We start from the raw sequence: 25,095 nt of genomic DNA, 5'->3' as shown, positions 1-25,095 counted from the left end.
GTTTCTGTTCTTTGTACACAAGTCAAAAAAACTAAAATACCGAACCTTTTTTTTAAAAAATGTCAATGATCTTTTAATAGGATGTGACTCAGTAATAAACAGAAGGAAGACAATAAAAAAATCATGTATGATTTTAATAAGCAACAGGGTGGCCCCATAAAAATCAACAATTCTTTTTTTCGGCTCATGTATGAAAATTTGTTGGATTAATACGTTTTGAGAATTTTCTCCAAAAATTAGCTTAATAATTCATTTCTAAGGGGCTACTCATGAAATTCGAAAATTAAAAAAATTATTAAAATCCGGAATTTTTTTTAACTTGCCGCTAAGAAAATTGAAAATTTTTAAAAAAAAGTTATTGATTTCGGTCCGATTTTCGAAAACCGAGTTTTCAACAGATCTCGATCTTTTGAGGTCCTAGGAAGCTATCCTGACTATTTTTAGAATGATGTCCGAGTATGTGTGTGTGTGTGTGTGTGTGACTGGCCAATAACTTTTTAACTGATAAACCGATTTGAATGGTACTTCCGGCAATAGAAAGAGCTTGTTGACCATCAACTTCTCTGAAAATTTCAGATCATTTGATCAAGTAGACTCGAAAATATTTGCGAATTACGAAAAAAAAATTTTTATTTTAGTTTTTTATTGATTTCTCAGAAACGAGTTGAACGATCGACTTCAAACCCTAATAAGCTCTAGAACTTTATAAAACACATCGATTGCCGCCTCATCCATCAAAATCGGTCAATTTTTTTTTGAGATATCGTGGCAGAAAGAAATGCTAAAAACGGTTTTGTTCGAAAACAATGGCACATAAAATTATTTTTGAGCTCGAAGAGCTCGAAAATTTATTCCCAACAATGCTTTCGAGCTCAAGGAGCTCGTATACACATACATATATATATATATATATATATATATATATATATATATATATATATATATATATATATATATATATATTACATAATGTGAGAATTTTAATTTTAATGTTGTTAAACTTTTATTTTGTCATCTATCAATTAAAATTGAATCCTCACTATTCAAGGAAAACTTCGAATGTTTGGCCATTAATTCAAAAATATGAATCATTACAAATAAATAAATTTAATTAATTCTCAATTTTATTCTATTAAACATTGATGAAACTTTTTAGTCAATATTCAGAAAGTAATAAGATTGATTTAAATCCATGAAAGACTTTTTAACAATTATATTTGACGTAAGTTATTAAAATAGAAAATATCACTTACAGCAGTGACATGCTCTAATTGGAAGATCATGAATTGAGAGGATTTTTTTATCGTTAGCAAAAAAAGAAAAAAAAAATAACAAGACACACGTGTAAAACATAAGGGTGGCAATTACAAAGTCCTAGTATATTTATAATAGTCACACGACAAAGTTATATCATAGAGAGAAGAGACGCCATTTTGTTTATTAGTTTCATCGTAGAATATCGTTACTCACAGCAATTTAATAATCAAAAGAAGAAAATGACCTCTGTGCAATGACACGTGTCACACAAACGATTCCAAACTACCTCATACTGTGAAGCAAGATTACGTCGGGACTACCATTACATTGTATTTATCACAATTAAAATAAGAGCCGTTTAGTGGAAACGGTATTTCACTAATTGTTGTTAATGTGAAGTTTTCAAATACTATTATTATACTCAAAATCAAAATGAAATTGAAATTCATAGGAAACGAATAAAAAAAATCTGAAAGCCGCCTATATTTTCGGGCCAACCCTCGAAATTCCCGTTATTTTCGAGCTCGAAAATTGTAATGTCGCACATTCCATTGTAAAAATTTAAGTAATAAACAATAACAAAAAAAAAAAAAAAAAATTTGTGTATCAGTTGACCCTGCGGGCCAGCTCAAAAACTTACCGCTGTTTCCTAGCTCCTTGAACTCGAAAACATTGTTATATATACATTTTCGAGCTCGAAAATACTTTTGGATGCCATTGTTTTCTTATGAGCTTTTTGAACTCAAACACCCCGTATGAAAAAGCAATATATTATATATTAGCTTCAGTATAATTAAAAAGATATGGTAAATTATATGGAATTATAAGAAGTCATATGTGGTGCTATATACAAAATTTTGCCGAAATATTATATGATTTTATAATTTACAACATGACCATTTCTAATATATTTTTTTTACATGCTAACTTATAAGTATTGCTTATAATATTTTATACTATACCCGGGAAAAAATGTTTTTATAAAATTTTATAAGATTTAATAAGATTTCACTGTAAAATTTTATAGAAATTCATACAAGTTTATAGAATTTTATACAATTTGATATCATTTTATAAAACTTTAGAGAATTCGATGTCATTATTGCATCTAGTGTGAAGTAGCGTATCGTAAAATTTGGTAAAATTTTACACCAGTTTTATCTGCTTTTGCTATAAAATTGATTAAATGTTATAGAAACATTGTCCCCGGGATCTTATTGAATTGTAAAAGATGTTTTGATCTGATCACACATGACTGATTCATATCATACATATGAGTTTATACTCTCCTCTATAGTTATGTCTATATATGATTAGATCTGATCATGCTCAATTGATATGAAATCTAAATATTTATATGGTCGGGAGGAGTAAAGCGGGGTATGTAAAGAAATACTAAGCTATTGCGGACTTAAATACTCTAAATTATATTTTTTTTAATGATATTTAAAGTAAATAGACAAAGTTTTCAATTGCAGCCCTATCAAAACTGAAGGGAAATAGCAAAGATACTTTTTTAATTAGGTAAATTTTCTGATCTCTTCTTTAAAGAGCGAACAAGTAATCGAATTTATAATAATAATGATATACTATCCCATAACAGTAGAAGTGGTTAGTGAGATAACATAAGGAATAATATAAACACTCTATCATGTGTGTGCTCTAAAAAAATACTGCATAAAATCGTTTAAGTAAGGGTGTCTGTAATTTGTAATAGGTTGAATCAGAATAATACTTTCTAGTGGCGGGATTTCAGGCTTGAGTGAAGATAAACCAAACATACTGTTTATGATCCATCCAGATCACTAGGATCTAAAAGGGGGATAAACTCTCGGTATTCACGCTTAGAATTAGTGAGAATTAATTCTTAAATAATTAAAATAAGTGGATCACAAATAAAACTAACAGTACCAGGCTAGCAAAATAATATCTCAAAGAGTTCTCAAATGTAGCATACTTAGATAGAATCTAAGCTCTAAAATAATTATTTTAAAAAGCTCATTATGTTATCAAAAGTATTTTTCATGAACTATCAATGAATATTTTCAAGATCTCTTTAAAAAGATAACATTTGTCTAAGATTTTAAAAATATTAAATAATAATTAAAAATTATTTAAAATTAAAAATTGTAAAAAATTTTATGAGAAAAAAGTGTGTGATGTCAGTGATTGTGAAAGTAAAAATCGCTAAGTGCCGTGGGCATTGCTGATCATTACTGGAGTGCTGTTCGTGGTGATTGAGAAGAATTTTAAGCAAGAAATCTGCTAGAAGTATATTTATATAATACATCTTCTTCAAGCTTTGTTTAAGATAATGGTACTAGAAAAGGGTATGCTAATGATATTATAAATTCTTTACTGTGATTGGTTGAATCATAAATTTCATACTTACCAAAAAATTTCGGTCATGATTTAATCAGAAGAACAATAGTTAATGAAATTCTGTCCAGTATAATTTATTAATTTATAATACGTGAGAGTATATAATTTTAAATCTATTGATGAGAAACAAGCTTTCTCTTTTCTATCTTCTACATTAAATACACCAGTCTATAAAATATTTATCAATATTGTCTGTCTTTCTTAGAACCATACTTTAATAAAAACAAATAGAATCATAAATAAGTTGCAATTTTGTACTCAAAACCAGCATGAGCGTTTTGTATCGTCTAAATGATTACAAAATTTTTATGATCTAGAAAATCCTGTTATAAATGAATATTTAGTCAAATTCGATCGATCATGTACATTATTCGTTTTTTCATCACATTTATTTAAAATGGGGAATTCATTTTTATTTTCCGGGTCGAACGATTTGTTAATTAATTCAGCTGGCTGTTTACTTTTCGCAACATTTGTAGGAGAATTTAGTGACTTTATCATTGTAGCAGGCAATATTGGTGATCTTGATTCAGCCTCCGATGCTGATGGTGACGTCGATACTGTTGAGGTAATGACTGGGTTTGGAGGTGATGCTTCTAACGTAGTAGATAAGTTTGTGATTGGAGGCGTTTTACGTTTCGTTTGTGTTATTCGTTGATGTTCATTTATACTTGTTACATTCGGGCCATTATTAGGGATGTGTTGATGTGAGTCAACAATAACACTTGTATAAATTGGACTTGATAAATCGTGAATATGATGGTTAGTAGTTACAGATGGAAAATTTTCATGATTCATAGTTGAAACCGTTCCGTTACCAAACAAGGGACTATTACTGAAGGCACAGTTTTGAAAAGAATCACATCCAGTTTCATCATAATTTCTTGTAGATTCGTTTTGTAAAGTTTGTTGTTGCCGATGATGAGAATGCTGAGTAGAATCTAGTTCTTGTTGTTGGTGATGAGAATGAGGTTGATTCCGTCGATCATGATGATGTTGATTATGAGGTGTGGTTTGTGGGTGATGGTGATGAATTACTGAATACGATGGTATAGCCGAATGATTTGTTGTTGAGTTTGATGGATGAGATTCAGAGTTATTGTAACTAGCGCATGAATTTGATAGACAAGAGAATGATGATTTTTTCTGCTGAATCTCTGATTTGTTTTGTTGAGAAAACTGAATATTATTAGCATGAAGTAACAAATGTTGCTGCTGCATAGATGTTGACGACAATGAATCAGGAGTTACTCCTAATATAATGAAAAAAACATCATTATAATATTGTCTTAATTATTTTTCAATAAACATTATTCTTACCAACATATTGATAAAAAAGATCTAGAGGACAGTAAGTCGATGAGTCTTCATGAATATTGACGCTTGATGGGGTAGCAACTGATAATATTGGTGGTGTATAAGTAGATAATTGATACTGAGGAGGATTAATATGAGCTGTAAGCATATAATCCGGAGAAGTCGAATAAGTTGTATCAACGTAGTCATCTTGAAGGTCATTTGTTTGAGATGAATAGGAGGAACTTGGACTACAGTGTTCATTCGTTTCACAAGAAAGAGAATTATTAGAAGACTTCGGAACCTTCAGTTGATTTTCAGGAACATTATTCATTTTTTGATCTGAATTTAGAATCAAATGCGATGCTTCCTTATCTGATATAACGTAGTTTACTGATACAATACACTGGGGTCGAGAACTTCTTGAATTATTAACAATTGTCACATACGACTGCATCCAAACCCATCCTCCACATTTAGTTAAAAAGCGATAATATTTGGTAGTAACTTGTGTTTTCATCAATACTGTAGACAAAATAAAAAAAAATCATTAATAAAAGGAACAGTTAAGTACTTATGTACTGAGAAATAGTCACTCATGACAGATTTTCAATGAATCTATTATCCCAAATGTTAGAACAGTAAGATTGAACTAAAGTCTATAAATTGAATCAAACAAAAATCATATTTCGTTAATAATCAACAATATTAAAAAAACATAAGTAGATGATTGTTCTTTTTACGTGAAGAATGGAAACGGTGTAAATACTAACGCGCATTACAATGTGGTCATTCATATCTAATCATGATAAATGATATAACTTCTAGAAAGCTTTGCTTAACTTAATTTCTTTTGTTTATAAATATATTTTATTAATTACATTATTTGATTCATATAATACTTACATATTTGATGTGATTCTCGTAAATGCAAAATATCGCAACCATGAACGTAATGATATAATGTTTTTTCAATTAGGTCTTGAGGATCATATCCAGTGAGTTCTTTAACACTGAAAAAAAGTCATAATTGTGAGTACATTATCAACAATGTGTATAAATAGTAAAAAATTTCAAAATAAAATAACTTCAAAACTATTCAACATTAAAATACTTCGCCTTGTTGAAGTTCATTCTTATCGAATACTGCAATATTCAGTATTTAACTACTAGAAAATCTAATAGAATCCAATCGATTCTTATACATTCCTATAGAGAGTTTATAAGAATGAATGAGTTCCATGAGAAGTGCTATTGTTAAGTATAGGGCCTTATTCGCTATGAGTGTGACTGCAGCGCCAGACAAAATATGAACTACGGGAGGCTGTCAGAGTATGTTTTTATACGTATGTCAATAGCAAGAAACATAAAAATAAATAAATATTATAAATAATAGTAAAAAAAAAAGTTGTAAAAAATATGTGACAGTTTTATAGTAATTGCAGTTTTGTTTTTTAGCTAAACGGACCATCAATAAGTAAGTATAATGATAAAAAATAAAAAAGATTGCAGTAAGCATTTAGGTTAAGTTGTTTGAAATTCATATCAAAGTCAAAATATGATACTAAGGAAAAAATCAAAATGAAAAATAAATAATTAAATAATAACAAAATAAATACTTTCACGTGTGCTTGCTTACAATTTCAGTAATCATAGCCTCCCGTAACTCCGAAAGTAACCACTGCAAACGCTTCAGTCAATTTGATTTCCCTTACCATGGCTTCACTCAGAGCGAATACATATAGCTATAAAAATCTGTCGGATTTTTTAAGCAGGGAAGACAATTCAAAAAAATGTGGAAAGCGGCTGACCCAACTAGGCAACCTTAAAACTTTCATGCAACTTTGAAGTTGAAAAACTCAACAATGGATTTTTTTAAGGAATTAAAATTACAAAATAGTATATTGCATAGCGAGTGGACTAGGTGAGTCTTTATACGAGAAGCGCAATGTTTTTAACACGAGTTGTCGGTGACGAGTGCTAAGAACATTGTGTTTGATGGACAGTGACTTAGTTCACGTGCTATGCACTGTACTTTAGTCAACAAATGTCTGATTTTTGCTAATTATTTATCAGCAAACTGAATTCTCCATCAGTTGGAGTTACATATAATACGAGTTTTTGGCTACTCTCAACACTCATTTTCCATTTATTTTAACTTCCTGCTAAGAAAATTGAAAATTTTTGTATGATGGATATAAATCGATTGATTCTTGACAGGTAAAATATGTTATTCTACAACCAATTTCAATAGGTGCAAATTTTTTTCTGTGAAAACTTTTTTAGATGTTGGAATGAGCGTCTAAATTTGACTGTCTTAAGAGATCATTTGTAGGTTACAAAGACCTACCGTTAATAGTTTCTTTAGCGACTAAGTGGGTAATAGCATACGTCAAATTGTCTAAGGTTGTTCTCAATCAATGCTATTTCAGTAACATTAAAATCATGGGTGAACACCTGAAATACCTTCCTGGTGAGACCTTAAAATGTTGACATCTGGTAAAATTTTGATTTGCTAAAACGGAATTCAAAACAAAATCGCTGTATTTCGGAAATTCCCAATTTCTTTAGCAAGAAGTCAACAGTGTATACCAAAATATTAGTGCGCTCACTTCAATATTGAATCATATTTTATGGAAATCCTGTGTATTTATACATACCTTACATCGAGGAATATAAGTTTGAGATCTAAAGATGCACGAAACATAAACATATTATGATACAGCTTTATTTCCGTGATTGCACTCGGTGGAAGAGAATTTCCAACTGCTACAAGGCCTATTATTTGGCACTCTTCATAAGGTGCTCCACGAATCTGTACTTTGAGGTAACCAGAACAATGAATAACCTACCAAATATAGAAAAAGAAAAAAATTATTAGTAACTATTACAGAACACAACGTATGATTGAAAACATAAAAAGTATATTTTAATGTATCAGTGTTACACTAGGTATAATTGTGATGCCACATCTGTAAAAAAGTGAAATTACTTTATGCCATAATAATGTAATTATGGTTTTAGCACGACAATCTGCGGAAAAATCTTTATATGCTTTGAGAAATTTCCATTAATGAAAGAATGTCTTTCATTGGTAAAAGAGAGCATTACATTGAGTTTAATATTTTAACTAATCTAAAATAATATTTAATTGTATTAATATAAAATTAATTCCTGTATTATTTCTGATACAAAAGATTATTAAATAATAATAGTAACAATTAAATATAATTTAATTGATTTTTATAATAATTTATAATTGTTTTTACTGTTTTCAATATATTGATACTCAGCAAAAATAACTAGAGTTTTTAGTTAAGGTTCATAAATAGTGAATTGTACATTATAATTAAACACAGTAAGATGATTTTCTACAGTCTGGGACTTTCCGGTGCGTCCTAACTCGAGACGGCTGGTCATTGGGTTTTCTGTTGAATTTTTTAGTGACTAATAAATAGCACATTTAAGGTGTGGATTTGTCATATTTTTTACGAACAATGATGACATACTTCGTGATATTTATTTTTTGTAGTGATATTTTTAACCAATCAAAGACGTGCTTTCTTACTATGAGTTGCAAAAAATATTTTACTTGACTTCTAATAGTTTCATTAATTTGGGCTTATATTTTATGGATTCAATACAGAGAATTTTTGATTGTTAGAAACTCGTACGCTTCCACTACAACTTTAGCACAATTATTTCTCATTTTCATTCGAAATTATTTAATCTCAACTCCTTAATTTCGATCTCTTTGAATACATAAAAAGTAAAAAAAAAAACTTCATCCGCTTTTGGTATAAAAATGAAATAATAAGAGCTGCTCCATAGTATGAAACAGAATGTATATTTTTTTTTATTTTATTAATGAAATTAGCAACTATTCCAATGATTGTATATTTTTGAGACATCTGTGTCATGATTTTTTTTATCATGCACACACACTTAAATATATATATGAGTAAACATCGTAAGTTACGAATTTACCCTCGATAGCCACCAAATAATACGACTGTTCTCATTCTGTACAACAGATTATAGCCCCACAAAAACCGACCCTGTGATGATTACATTTAATAATTTTTTTAGACTACAGTCTTACCTTCCAGCCTGAAGTGACAAGTCCTGCATTTCTCTTAGCTAGCACACATTTCATTCTAATAAAGAATGCTCGTTCTATTTCAATATTACCATGAGCATTGGGTGATAAAAATGATCGGTTTGATATTGGAAGTGGTGAATTCAAGACATCAAGCATCTCATTATGATCAACTGGGTGGATATACTCGAAAATGCTGTTCCCGGTTAATTCAACTTGTGAAAGTCCTAAGTGTACACTTGCCGTCTCACTAATATACATAATTTTTCCGTCAGGTGCCACAACAAATATAAATCCATCAAGTGTCTAAAACAGCAAAAAACACACACACAAAAATAAAAAAAAAAAAGAAAATATAGAACATTAAAGAACTTGTATGAGAAGTTTAGCTTATAATGTATTGGATAATCGTTCGATAGTTGTATGGTAAATTTTTTAAATACTTGCTTTTAAAATAATAATAAAAGAACTTGAAAGATAGCAAATTTTGAAATATATATTATAATCTCAATCATAGTCTTAAAATAAATTTTTTATTGCTTCTGCTGAGTTTCTACGGTCAGATTAATAATCATAATGATTTTTATGGTTATTTTATCATTGCAAATTATTTATTTTTTTTTTTTTAATTATGCAGTGTAGTCTATGTTTCTGGTTATTTTACTTGGATCTGCACTGATAGAAGGATTTATTACTAAGTACTAAATGGATTTAGTAACAAAATTTTTAGTCATTTATTTGGGAGAAAAAAAATATTTGGTGCCCATCAACATAATTTATTATAATTTAATCAATCATTTTTTTTATCTCAATTAAATCTTATTATATGTGAGATTCGACTCAGTCTCATGTTACGCAGCTCCATCTTGGATGAAACTGAGTACAATCTTGTATGAGAAATGTACATTGTAACCAGTGCAATGTTAATTGTACAAGCTCCAATGTGAAAATTTTTTTTACAATAGATGGGGCTTAGTACAGTCAAATCTCGTTCTTTCTGTGTAGAAAATTTTATGTTAATTTTCTTTAATACCGGATTCAAACTTATGAATTTCTATAAAAATTTAGAGAATTTCACAAGATTTCATGATATTTTATGGAATTCAACGAAATTTCATGTTGAATTTAATATATTTCGTCTAACGATATTTTAATTATTTTGATATAATTTTATAAAATTTTATAAAATATTACAGAATTTCCTACACTTACACTGTAAAAAATAAGGTATTGATTTCAAACTCCCTAAGAGTAAAAAAAAAAAAAAAAACAAATTAAAGCTGAGTAATTTACTAAATGACTTATACATTGATTTAGCTAAAAATAATATTCTAAGGCCCGTAGGCTCTTCAAAAATACAAAAAAAAAAATTTGGAAATTTTTTGTCTCCTGGTAATTTTCATGTTTGCGCAATGGCCGTAACTCAAAAGAAAATTTAAGGAAAATGCGCCGAAACTAGAGATTTCAAGCTACGAAACGCTTTTTTTAAAATCCTGATACGATTATTTTTCACAAAGTTGCAGCCTTGCAAAAATCACTAAAAAAATTTTAAAATTTTTCTGTTCCTTTAATTTTTCGCGTTAGTATACAGTTTCTTTAAGCTTTATAAAATTTTATATAAAATTTATTCATCAGGTATAACTATTAATTCTTTAACTTTTTATTCAATTATCCGTTCAACATTTGCTAAACTTATATGATAGTTAATTTTTATGTTTAACAATATTTTCCATTACCTGCAATAGATAAGAGCCTAATTCTTTGATCACTCCATCACGTGAATCATTTATTGTCGTCGAAGCGCCCCATTCATTTCCTAAGCCTGTTGAAAATAGAAAGATTATGGTCATATTTGCAACATGCAATATATCATTTTAAGTACTTGTAAATATGTCAAGATAGAATCGACAAAACGGTCACAAGCTGGTTTGGTTTTGGTTTCTGCGAATTTTAATGGCAAGCCTAATCGTTCTAAGTATTTGTCAAAGAGGCGTTAAATTAAGTCCGAAATAAAAAGGCAAGTAAAGGACGGCTCGAAAACATGTAAGGGGATGGAGAAAAAAATAAAGAAAAATAAGTCGCTGAATAAAAATGAATGATGACTTTTTTAAGCTAAAACAAAAAGTAAAGGGATAAAGGAAGAATGTAAAAATAAAAACAAACGAGTGTGTAATATAACAACGTCCAATTTTCTCTTGTGAGAATACAGACGCGTAGCTGATGTATTCTAGAGGGATGCGGCCACTTGAAATTCAATTGAGCAAAAACTCGAGAAGAATGATAACTAGGAGGGAAGAGAAAGACCAGCTATTGTAAAGTAACATCAGCCCTTATGCTTTGCTTACAAAGCGTAGGGACTAACAATGCATCAAGTGCGCAATCACAACCATCTCATCCGATACTATTTGCCCTTTACCGAAGTGTCATGTATCTGATTGTCGTTAAAAAAAACTCTTAAAATGTCAATCAATATGTCTTTTCTGTGAATATTATCGAAGATTAAAAAAATATAATAGGAGTGAAATAATTATTTTTATGATAAGATTCAACCAACCGTTTGGAAAAACAGCTCTCATCTTTAAGTAACTTGTCGTTAATCTGATCACACTCGCTTTATCCAATTGTGACGTTGTCGCAGCTGGAAGTGGAAGTAATTTGGCGAGTTCTTGAAATTCGGTGTTCTCTTTCTCTCGACGTGATCGTGCCGCATTCTTACTTTTTTCTTTCATTATGCCACCCAAAGACTCAGGAAATACTTCACAATTGTGACAATCAATTTGATTTTCGTAGTCGTTGTAATTGATACTGCTTTGGTTAATTTTGCAATTGTAATTTTGCGCATTTATATTATTATAGTTTTTTATATTTTTTTTATGTTTATTTGAGTGCTGCTCATAAGTGTCACTTAAATTCAAAGAATCGACAATGTAACAGCGGTCTAAAAAAAAAAGAAACATTTTGAAATACTATATACATACAAACATATTTGAATGATATAAACAAAAAAAATGACTAATTTCAAAATCCATAAAGAACTAGTATTTTCAGAAGATTTTTTTTCTTTTTAGATAAAAACAAAATACATTACGGAGAAAATAATTAGAGATAATAAGATGAAAGTAGATTTCTCATTGTTTATTTATTTATTTTCAAGTTTTTCAATCAAAGTGAAGTTTTAAAATAGTATATTGTACAACTAGTGCGGTAAGTTGTCGATTGCCTACGAGAGCAAAGTTGAGCGCACGAACGAAGTGAGTCGAAGATTGTCTGGCTCTCGGGCCAAGACTGGTGAACTGAGGCTCGTCCATAAAATATTTATTAAAGCCCAAAGGTAATAATTTGAATTTTTTTTCGTAGTTGTTTTCCCAGGATTACTTCTGAACCGTGCACAGTAAAAGTTTTTCAAGTCAAACTTAGAAAACTGTGAAATTCGACATTGAAGCTACAATTTGCTTTTTTTATTTTTACTGTACGACTATTTTCCTCTGAGTTACAGCATGTTGAAAATTACTCAAAAATTTTGAAATTTTTTCATATCCCTTAACTTTGATGACTAGTGTTTATGATAATGGATATACCATCATATTATACACAGAAAAAACAGCTATCTTGAATCGCGAAAAATATTCGTGATTCAAGAAATTGTTTTTGATTGATTCAAAAAATCATAATTTACTTACACCAAGTAAACAATTATCTCGAAATTAGTATCTTGAATCAAAATTTTTTCATTTGCGTTAACATATTTTTACGCTTAATTAAAAAAATTATTATTTTTTTCAAGAGTTTATATTTTTAAAAATAAGAGGTATTTTTTGAAGCAAGATTAGTTCTTTTTTGTTGAAATATTGCATTTTTTTGTTTGAAGAAAATTAAATTACTCGGAACAAGTACTATATACTTTTCACGCAAGTATTTTTGTGTTTTCCGACCAAGAAAACAAAAGTTACTTAAGCTAAGAGAAAAAATTTCTTGGGAGGAAAGATCGATATAGAGAAGGGGAAAGTCACCGGTGCTAGGCAACAGCAGCAGGAGTAGTTCGGTGCTCGCCACAAGATCGCACCCGGCCACTTGTAGTGTCCCTGGTAAAATAGATATTTTAGAATTGTAATATTTCAAATTTGAACACGATTTTGTTCGAGTACTCTTTTGTTATTTGACAGAATGACAATTATTTTTTTGGATTGTACTACAGTATATTCTATAACACATCATGACATTAATATTTAATATTAATAGTTACTTGAATAATTTTTCACGAAATAAAAAATTAAAAAATACGTTTCAGATAAAAAAGGCCATTCGGCAGCCGAATTGGAAGGTAAATTTTCCAATTAATCTATATAAAAAGTTTCATACATACATATCTTGTAATACATGTAAGTATATTGTCATGATATGAAATTAGGCTCGTTTTCTAAGAGTGAGGGTAAAATAAGACAACGACTATTTTCGATAGAGTGGCTCAGATAGTTAATTTGACTAAACATTATATCGGTAATGCATCAAACTAACCTTCACGTAAACAAAGTATAAAAAATTTAATTAGTATGAGATCATAATTGTCATCGCTATTATGATAACAAGATCAGTTATAATTATAAAACGTACAGGTACGATTGAAACATCATAAATAATAAAAGAAATACTTTTAAAATATAAAATAGCTGTGATATTTAAAAGTTATTTTGATCACAAGAAAATACAACTGAGAAAATTGTTTTATAATGGGAAATGCATAAGTTATGTAGAATGAACACCATATTTTCAAAATTGTTTGATTCTATTTGAATTATATCAAGGCTATTAAATTATTAGAAGAAATGGTCAAAACATAAAATTTAAGGTCAAACATTGAAGCTTATTAAACAAGCTTTAAGATACTTTTTACTGATATTGTCTATCAGTTTTAGTTTTAATGTTTTATGAACTTCAACAGTAAATAAAAACTGATTATTTCGACAAATCGTGAAAATTTCAAACAGCTATTACTTCAAAACTAATGAACGGGTTTAGCTCATCTTCGAACATAATCAAGATAATCACCTATAGAGTAAATATAGAAAATTTCATTAGAATCCAATAAAAATTGTAGGAGCTAGAGTGATGATAAGACCAGTTATAATTACAAGACGTACAAGTACGTTTGAAGCATCATAAATAATGAAAGAAATACTTTTAAAATATAAAACAGCTGTGAAATTTACAGATTATTTTGGTCATATTAAGATACAACTGACAAAATTAGACTATAATGAGAAATGCATAAGTTATATGGAATGAAAACCATATTTTACAAAATTTTTTGATTCCATCTAAACATTCAAGACTATCAAATTATTAGAAAAAATCGTCAAAATATAAAGTTTAAGGTCATAAATTAAAGCTTATTAATCAAGCTTAAAAATACTTTTTACAGAAATTATCAATGAGTTTTAGTTTTAAAGTATAATATGAACTTTAAAAGTGATTAAAAACTGATCTTTTCGAAAGATTGTTAAAAATTTAAACAGCCATAACTTCTAAGCTAATTGACTGATTCAGCTCATCTTCGAACTTAATTACATATAGAACAATGGTAGAAAATTTTATTAAAATCGGATTAGAATTGTAGACGCAATCGTGTCCTCAAAATTTGGTTGTATCCCATGTATTGATTATTACTATACTGTTGGTGATTAGATTATTGGTGATTATTACTATAATGTTATAGAAATAATTACTAAAATATTTAGAAATTATCGTGAAGTTTATTTTGTATTAAAATAATAGAAAAATCATTTTCATTATCAAGAGTTTTATGATCATTGAAATAGCAGACATTTTAGATTTTTGTTACTTTAACTTGCCTCTAAATAAATCGATGGTTTTCGAAGGATTAAGCAATTTATACATTTTCACTGTATTTATGTAGAGACTAATTGTAGAATATTGAGGTAAAAGTTTTTTTTTTAACTTTCTACTAAGAAAATTGTAAATTTTCTAAAGTTTTTTGTTTTCATCCCGATTTTCGAAAATCGAAGTTTCATCAAATGTCGACATTTTAAGGCCCTAGAAAACTATTCTAAATAGTTAAAATCATTTAATATTGGTGATTAATCAGTAGTCATATAAATGCTTAATTTAAATATTTATTTAGTAGAGTAATTTATTAAAATACATTTTTTGCAAGTCACCTCAAAATGTGTAGTCTCTTAAATTTGAATATTGAGTATGCACTGTTTACAAGTAAAAAGAATGTCAATAATTCGAAGAGTGGTATACTTTTTACTGGCAATAAGTGACTATTTCAACGCTAAATAGAGAATTTTATATACGTGATTTTCACTTATTCGTATCTAGAGAGTATTAAAATTACAATAAAAAATATTTTTCAAATTTCATTAAAATGATTTGTCTTTTTTCAACACTCTATGTTGGATATCTTACCAGCTTGCTTAGCGATTTTACAAAAATCAGATTAGCAAAAGTACTACTTGTTGTAACTATTCTTTATTGCAAATTTTTAATTTCTCGCTCCAAAACGTGATTATCTTAGGATAAATATCTCGATGTCATGGTTTACAAGTAGTTTTTGCTTTAAAGTGCGATTCTAGATTTTGAGCAACCAAATATTTCATTATGTTTCAATTTTCTAGGAGCATGAATTACTCAAGGGATAGAAAGGATCTGAAATACAAAAAAAGAACATATTTTTGTGAATTTTTTTTTCAGAGTAATTTCTATATTAAAATTTTTTTAATTTGTGACATTATTCAGCGTAATTTCAAAAATGTTCTGTTAAATTTTCATAAAAAAAGTATTGAAAAATATGCCATTAGTAGTGGGGAGAATCGAGTCGCCTTACAAAACAAGTCTCCATACGGTTGTCAGGATAACTCATAACTGCTTCATCTGAAATCAATAAACCAAAAAGATTTCTTCAGTACATGTTAATTTTGGATTTGGACGAAGGAATAGACAAAATATTCATATTTTGATTTTTCGTTAAGGTGCGATTTAAAACATCTGATTTTTATAAAAATTTACTCCTTTGGCGTAAATTAAAAATAAGTAGTAATTAAAAATAAAAATCCTTCGTTAAAGTCCAAGATAAATTTATGTACTAAAGAAGACTTTGGTTTTTTGGTTTTTTGATTTCAGATAAAGCAGTCATAAGTTATCATAACTACCGCACGGGAGGCTTGTTTTTTAAGGTGACTCGGTTCTCCCCACTACCACTAGCATATTTTTCAATATTTTTTGACGAAATTTTAGCAGAATATTCTTTGAATTATGCTTAATAGTTTCACAAATTTTTAAAACTTTAATAAAGCAGGTACTCCGGAAAAAAAATTCATTGGGGACAAACATTGGTGAATAAGTTGTTCATTAAACGTGATTTCCAACATCCCACCGTGGATAAGTAACTTAAGCGTATGTCTGCCCCAGTGTGTTGGAATCTTGAAGTAACACAAATAGAAAAAATCAAAATGTTCGAAGAATCCTGACTAAAAAGAAGCACTAAACCTACACAGGAAATCTGAATCAGAATACAAGGAAAGAATTAGCAACAAAGAGATATACGACGCAGCCAACATATCCAGGATAGGTAACCACAGAATAAAATTAACAAGAGGCTATTACAGCAAATTTAGTACTCTATATAACAACATAATAAAAAGTCTAAATCAAACTTACATCAAACTGATAGACAACAGCACCATGTGAATTTCTCCAACCACAAGTTTTTACCTAACTGAACAGACATGGAATAATGCAAGACCATGACAACGTATCTCCAATTTATCACATAAGCCAAAATAAAAGTAACAAAGTAATTACCATTAAACATGCAATAAATAATAGGGAGTTTAAATACTCGACAGCAATACCAACAAGAGACAAGAACGACTTTCACAGACTATAGACTAAAATATATTGGTGGATAGAAGAAGACTGACCGCACGCTACAAAATATTATTAAACAGACAAAAATGTTTATATATTATATATAGAAACAATTAGACATTGAACAACACAGTGGTTAACTCTTGTAAATATGTACAAATGTAAATAAATTTCAGTTGTAAGTCATAGTCTGTAAGCCAATTTGATAGAGACATAATCTAGGGGTTTTTAATTACTTAAAATACTTTTTTCCCAACAGCTAAGACTAAATCCAAGAATCATATAGACAAAAGAAAACATAGCTTATATTCAGTAAATAAATAAATAAATATAAAATAAAACGAGAACAAGACAGGGATCCTCATACAATGTTTGGAAATCGACCCTTGGATGGCCCATCTCCCGGCGAAGTATGATGATTAACGGCCAGTCATTAACCACTTTTAATGGCCCATGAACGTTTGAATATACAAATGATAACCCTAGCCCAATAATGGCGCTCGACTATCAGCTGATTAATGGCAGCCGGCAATCGGCCAAGCATGCAAATAAATTTAATATAATGAAATAATAATAATAATAATTTAATTTAATAATTTAATAAAATAAAATTAACCTAACCTATTTTCTTTATGTTTATATAGTACACCGGCGTATCACAGGTTCAACCAGTGGAATTCGCTGGTTGAACCAGTGATTGCTTGATTCACTAGTTAAACCAGTGAATTTCACTGGTTCATTTTAAGAGAGTGGTTAAAGACACTGATTGAAAAGAATTGAAAAGTGGTCACTCCATGCAAACTGTATATCTATATATAGAAACAAAAGAATTGAAATTATCGGAGAGAATTCGAATTTTATCACTTTTAATTTTTAATTCTTTTCAATCAATATTTTTAAACAGGGAATGACTTTTCTTTTTGCTTGTAATTATAACCTAATCATTATAATAATCAAATAAAAATAAATACATTAAGTCGCATATTATAATTGTTTCTTTATTAATTACCTCCAACAAACGGCAGTTCAAGTCTTCGAGCAGCTTGCTTGCGTTTCAAAACCGTGGTATAAGGATCACTGTGTAATGCACTCTTATACATGTTACGACCACATTGTTCAATCATGGGAGCCATCACTTTCTTAACTATTGATGTATTGTTTATTTTACTGACAAAAATTTATAATTTATTGAATATAAGCTCCTAATTGATGTTATCATTTGTTAACAAACAAAAATATACGGCAAGTGCCCACAATGAAAAAAAAAATTTGATCCGTTAACTGACGAGCTAGGGTCACAACTTAGTTCTCACATCTTTAGAGAGACCTCTTAGCTGGATTTTAGTAGTAAACTCTTCTTCTACTCCCCCTCTTCAATCAATAAAGGGTAGTCAGTAAATAGGCCACACCCGCATGCTTAAGCTCCACCCTTATAGTAAACCTAGAAGGGAGAACTTCCATTGAAGTGCAATATTATAATTTTCTGACACTATTTTATACAAAGAGCAGGATTAAAAAGGTACATAAAATTTAATGATAAAAAAAGAGCTACGACAAATTTCATTTTCTTTTATTTTAAACAGATTTAGAATTCATTAATACTTTTCTTTATTGCCAGTAAGTAAGAGGGAAAGATTAAATTCGCATACTAAAGGTTGTAATAACTAAAATAAACTATGATAATGAGCAAAATAGACAACATAAAATTTTTTAAAATTAAAATATTAGTAAGGGCTGTATTACACGGAAAAAAAGTCTTGGAATATTTTCGATCTTTTTATCGTACTTTTTAGTTTATAACATTGTAATGCTAGACCAGAGTCTCCAAATAATAGTTTTTATTATATACTATCGTAAATTCTATTTGATAAATATTACGACCAAAAACATTATGCAGACCAGGATAGAGATTATTATAATTCGATTTTGCTGATTATTCTATAAATTACTTTGAAACCAAAACTCATAGTGTATAATCATTCAAAATAAATTAGAGCTTTTTTCATTATAGCTTCAATTTCTCTTACTCAATTTGCTATTCATGCTATTTTTCTTGTATATCTTGATGGCCTCGAAATTCATAAAAAATGATTTTTGAATGAGTTTTAAACGAAAAACGTAAAAAATAATAAATAATTAATGAGAAATTTACTTTCGTTTCGTTTGCCGAATGGCTTTTTTTATGAATGGCCGAGGGTTGATATATACTGCAGTTGAAGGCATTTGTTCAAATTTGTGATTACAATCAAAGAAAAATATGTAAATATAAATGGTCTTGCTACAATACTTCCCAACTCGATCCTTGAATAATTTTCAGAAAACATAAAAAAAAAAAAAAAACATACATTAGCTTAAAGTTTTCGCTGCAAGATAGACATAAAAGAATTCAGTGGCAAATATGGAAATGAAAAGTTTTATGCTTAAAACGTCAAAATAGAGTTGGGATTTAAAAATTATAGATTCCACCTTTTACTTATAAATGGTTTCAAATACACTTAGGTATGCGTTGTTACAGATTGTTTATATTAACTCCGGGTATTAAAATTATAGTATAGATTCGGAATTTTTTTGATCTGAAAAAGCTAAATAAAATATATTTAATAGGCTTCGAGGACAAGGACCAAAAGGAAAGTATACGACTGTGTAAATGTGAGTGACCGATATGAAAGCTAAGCTGTAGTTTTCTAGATTAACGCACGCACTCATAAATCAAATCAGGGTATTAAGAGTAACAAAAGAGCTGCAAAACGTGAACATACATTTCAACGACTCATTATATATATACATTCTTAGGGTGTTTTAATAAAAAACTTTTTTTCCTACAAATACGCCCAACAATTTCAGACTGTATGTCAAATTTATATATATTAGAAAATTATGAGCGCTTACTATTGCTACTACAAGTTGCCCGTTTGATTTTTACTGCTTTCGAGTTAAGTAGCACGTAAAGGAATAAATCTTTTCAAAATTCATAAGTTCGAAAACATTGCAAATACATTTTCAAGCTTTCGGGCTCAGAAAATTGATTTCATTCACGATATTTTCTGAACTAATTTTTTAAGCATTCCGTACATTACATTTTTTTTTTTAATTTTAATTGTTTTCTAGTGTATAGCCGCAATTACGGCCTTTTACACTTTTTGGCCCGACTTGTGCTTATACTGTAATACATCATTACGGTGATGCCCTGCAACCTCCCTTATGCAATCTAGGTGCAGTGGCTAGGGAAACCACAGAGAAAACCTAGCCAGTACAGTTTGGTTTGGGTGAAGCTCCAGTGAAGCTCCAGAAAAAAAAAGTAATTTGTAGACAACCTTTCGACAAAATGGTTCGATTTTGTATTTTTTTTTTTTAAATACTCAGAAAAATATTCTAAACATTTGTGTGTATATGGCAAGTGTGGCTTTTTTTGTTCAACAAATAGAGGTTTTGCGTTGAGATTAAAATTAAAATATCTCAGAAACTATGCAAAACAAGTCGAGACATGCTGCGTATCAAATTTAGTGAATTAAATGAACAAAATGAGCCAAAGCCGATGTCTCTATTACGACCATACCAATAGTTTACGAGGTATTAATGTTTTAATGAAAAAAAACGCGGTTCCGCTCAAACACTTATATATAAATAAACAGCTGTAACTTCTCAAAAAATTATTGGATATACTTTTTTTTGGAATTATAGCTATTGTTGTCTTTTATAAACGAAAAAATCAGCTAAGCTAAAAAATTTTTTTTGAATTATTTTCAGTTTTTCGAATTTCTACATTAAAAAATAGTTGAATTAGAAAAAAATTATTTGGTTTGCATATATAAATTTTACAGGCACCATAAAATCAATATGAAAAAAAAAAAAATGTTTTTAAAAAAAGATTTTTTTGTGCAAAAATTAAGTTTAATGGGCCGGGGTTATTATTTGTATATACAGCCGTTCATGGGCCATTAAAAGTTGTCAATGATTGACCGTTAATCGTCATACTTCACCGGGCGATGGGCTGTCCGAGGGACAGTTTCCAAACTTTGTATGGGTGAGGCAAGGGCGGACAGGCCAACTACGTAGCGTATTCCGGAAGAAAGTGTTTAAGAAAATAAACTTGTCAAGGGCCATTTCAGTTTTTGGAATATCGAACTGAGTTTTGGGAGGATTGCTTTAAGTCACAGAGTAATTTTGAAGACAGTAGGACCTAAAAAAATCATGGTTTATTATGATTTATTTATATATGGAGAAAATACATACATGTAGAAACTTTTGAACCTATGGTATTTTTGAAACCTGTTAGGCTAATTATGAAAAATTAGGTAGAAATTTTACCATAAGGATTAGTACAGTAGCTAATTTCCTACGTAAACCGCAAAAAAATTCAATAACATATCAATAATACGTGCCTCAAACTAAAATATCAATTGATAAATACAACTATTGATAGATATAATCATTTTCAAATAAGATAATCCCATTCTCGATAAGACATGCTTATGAGAATAAAATTATTGTTTTTGGATTTAAAAAATTAACTCATAAATTTTTTGAAATTTTCAAAAAATTATTTTTACATTTTTGAAAGAACAATTCAATTATTTTTACTTTGTAGTCTCCTGCCATTAGTCTGCACGAAGTAGAGTAAAAATTTCAGCCCTCAATTCATACAAGTTTTGAGGTTGCTCCTCTTTTCATCCTCAAAATAGCAGAGTATTGGGACATTTTGAGGTCCTGGGACGCTATTTGGGCTATTTTCAGGTAGGGATGGGCTCGCATTTGCATGTTTGTTTGTATGTGTGTATGTGTGAAACTTTTTATACACGCAAAAAAATGAATTATATAAATCTAGTAATTGATAATTAAAAATATAGAATATGGTCATTTTAATATTATTACAAACACTAATTTCGTGATTTAATCGAATATATTATAATAATCTTAATTTAAATGATAAAATTTGAAGTTTATATGTAAATAAATCATGTTACAAGTAATAGAAACTGCTGTTTGGTTGATAAAAAAATGAAATTATAATAATTAAACGTTTCAGTTTCAACATTCGATATTTGGAACATTTGGATAGAAAAAATGGCCCGATCCATTTGTATACAATCGTAAATAATTATATATCTTATTTGTATATAAGTAATTTTTATATAATCACATAATGTTTTTGTATAGATTATATATAATTATATACAATTCTATATGATTGTATACAAATATATACATTTGTATATAATTATATAAAAATTTTATGTAATTATACATTATCTCTATCCAATTGTTTATAATTCATATATAACTGTAAACAATTGTATAAAATCTTTTTTCATCGGGTAAAGTATATTTTAAGCGGATCAGTTTCTATAATTTGAAACAATAAAATTTTACTTGTATTTATAAGCTTTTAATGTGTATAATGGTGCTATTTAAAGTACTAAGATACTCGAATCAAGTATTTTTGCTTGAAAATATACATTTTTTCTTTTATGTGTATATAGAATTAAGATTTCCAATAATATCATGCAGAGTATTATATACACGACTATGTTTATACGTCAAAAATTACTGAATGTAAATGTTGCTGACAAAAATAAAAAACAATGTAGCATGTTTAGACTACATTGTATTTATTTTTCGTTCTCCATTGTACTGAACGGACCTTAGCGATTAAAACGGCATAATCATTTGATTACTTTAGGAAGTATATAGTTTATTTTCGAGTATAAATAACAAAGTAACCCACGCGGAAAGGGAAACATTAAACTTATATTTGTAAAATATAAATAAAAATAGATATAATCATGCATTCATAATATGCATAAAATGAAATAAGTATTTAACAAAAAAAATTATTTTAAATTAAGGAATGTGGGGGAATTGACACACATTATAAAATTTCAATCTCTCAAACAAATCGATAACCTTAAAATAAATTGAAAAAAAAAGTGAAGAAAAGCTCTTTTTGAGCTCTTCAATTCCGAGGACTAATCAGGTCAATAAATTTGAATAATTGAAAAAATATACTATAACTATTCTCAAATTTTTTTTTTTTTAATTATTTTAAATATTTTTTTTTAGAAATATTTCTAAGAAATATTAAAAAAAAAATTTTCATGGAATATTAATATACTTTAAAAATATTCCCGATCCGAAATATTCGTAAAATCTTTTAAAACTAATAGGATGTATAAATTCAGTGTGAGAATAAAGCATAAGAAGCACAGCCGAACTGAAATTTTTCTGCTGGTTCCGTAGCGTAGTGGTATTTTATTGTCGGTCTACACGTAGCATAGATGAAATGTTTGTATTTTGGCATCAAAACACACACACACACACACACACACACAGATGTCCATCCGGGAATAATCAGAATAGCTTCCTAGGACCTCAAAACGTCGACATCTGATGAAAACTCGATTTTCGAAAATCGGGCCGAAACCAATAACTTCCCTTTTTTCGAAAATTTGCAATTTTCTTAGCGGGAAGTTAAAAATATTCTAATTGTTAGTTATAAATAACTTTGACCGGAAAACTAAAATATTTAGTACTTAAAACTTAGATTAATTCAAGCATCAGCAATTATTAAGTATAAAGAAAACTACAATAATAAGTTATTTGAATATTTAATAATTGAGTAGTAGATTTTTTCATTTAACACGAATCAATCATTAACCACTGCACGGAGAAATTCACCAACGGTGGCCCAAAGTTGCCAATCGATAATCGGCCAGTCATAAGTAGCCGTACATTAGCCAGCCATCGGCAGCGTTTTATGACTAGCGTTTTCTCTACAGGAAGTCATTTTCTGATATGAAACAATAATGCCGAAACATATACATTCAAAAACTTTAATAGAAACTCACTTCGATTGGACTACGCTATTTTGATAAAAATTAAAATGGCTGCTGGTATTTAACCAGGTTTGAGACATTACTAATATGTCAATGCTTGTCCGATCGACGGCAGTCAGACATCGGCCAACCTACGGCATTTTTTCCATTAACAGCGACTTTGTATGGGATATTGCAATCTATATATTATCGTCTTGGTCTCGTCTTAATAAGTCGAGTCGAGATCAAGACAAGATCAATGTAATCTCGATCTTGAGTGCAGCCCTATTAGTTAACCGATAATTTTTTTTTTCTTTTTTTTTTTTTTTTCAATTTAAATTTAACTGACATTTATATTAATGAAGACAATAAGCCGTATTTCTATTACTTAATTAACAATTTGCAGATATTTTAAGCGTGATTTTGAAATTGACTATATTCGTTCATGCATGATTATCTATAATTATATATGATTATATATAGTCAGATCTAGCAAATTTTTAGATCTGATTATATATAGAGTCACAGATAATGATAATATAATAATCATATATGATTATGCAAAATTATTTTTCATCGGGCATAAGAGAAGAATACTTCATTTTGCGTATATGGAAGGTGATTAAACATTAATTACCTTATGTTGCTTATTTTAATTATTACTGACAACATAGTCAACACTTAAATTCATCTAACTCAATAGTCTCCTGAGCTTTTTTTGGTTTCCAAATAAAGAGTGATAAAAAGTCGATCGTTTCTTCTTCACTTAGTAACTTTATTTATACTTAACACAGCAATCATTTTGTTGTTTAGTGAGAACGGAAATTATCTCAGATCATTATGCACTTGTCGGGAATGTGGAACAAGTTACAAGTACTACAGTTATTTTGATATAAGAAAAAACATTTTAGACGTACAATATAAAAAATGCATCGATTTCAAGATTTGAGTGCAACTAACCGTATAAAACACAGAACTCGCTGTCGCGGTTATGGAGTGTGAAACTTTAACAAGCTACCCTCAATGTTACGTTGCAATTCACGTTGAGTATTGTCGGTGGGGGAGAGTTTGCACTTGACAAAGCAACGCCTCGAGTACAGGATTGGTCGGCAGAATGAGGAAGAATGGATTGGTTGACGAATTTACCACGCCCTCCAGGAAAATTCACCTTCAATTTTTTTTACTATTTTTTTGAATTATCTCCAACTAATTGATTTGCATGTGTATCTTTGTATGCAAACATATTTTTTTCAATAGGCTGATATGGAAAACGAAGCTTAATAACATGAAATATAATTTCAGAGTGTACTTGATTCTACTTTTTTTATTAAAGTAATGACCCTGATTAAACAAAATGAT

The 25,095-nt window shown here is 29.1% G+C and overlaps 1 protein-coding gene across 1 annotated transcript; it reads right to left on the bottom strand.

Moving 5' to 3' along the window:
- Positions 1–3,697: 3,697 nt before the first annotated feature.
- LOC103572632 (single-minded homolog 2) lies at positions 3,698–24,770 on the bottom strand. Its single transcript, XM_008551307.3, has 9 exons — positions 24,374–24,770; positions 17,934–18,365; positions 11,589–11,972; positions 10,771–10,856; positions 9,038–9,340; positions 7,596–7,783; positions 5,842–5,948; positions 4,960–5,460; positions 3,698–4,892 (listed from the first exon to the last, which is right to left on the bottom strand). Exons 2-9 carry the CDS (start codon positions 18,055–18,057, stop codon positions 3,946–3,948), a joined length of 2,640 nt encoding a protein of 879 aa, XP_008549529.1. The 5' UTR covers positions 18,058–18,365; positions 24,374–24,770; the 3' UTR covers positions 3,698–3,945.
- Between the last annotated feature and the right edge of the window lie 325 nt (positions 24,771–25,095).

The sequence above is a fragment of the Microplitis demolitor genome, chromosome 3, assembly GCF_026212275.2.
Source record: "Microplitis demolitor isolate Queensland-Clemson2020A chromosome 3, iyMicDemo2.1a, whole genome shotgun sequence".
NCBI classification, from domain to species: domain Eukaryota; kingdom Metazoa; phylum Arthropoda; class Insecta; order Hymenoptera; family Braconidae; genus Microplitis; species Microplitis demolitor.
Note: the sequence above shows the minus strand (reverse complement) of the source record. Positions and strands in the feature narration are given on the sequence as shown.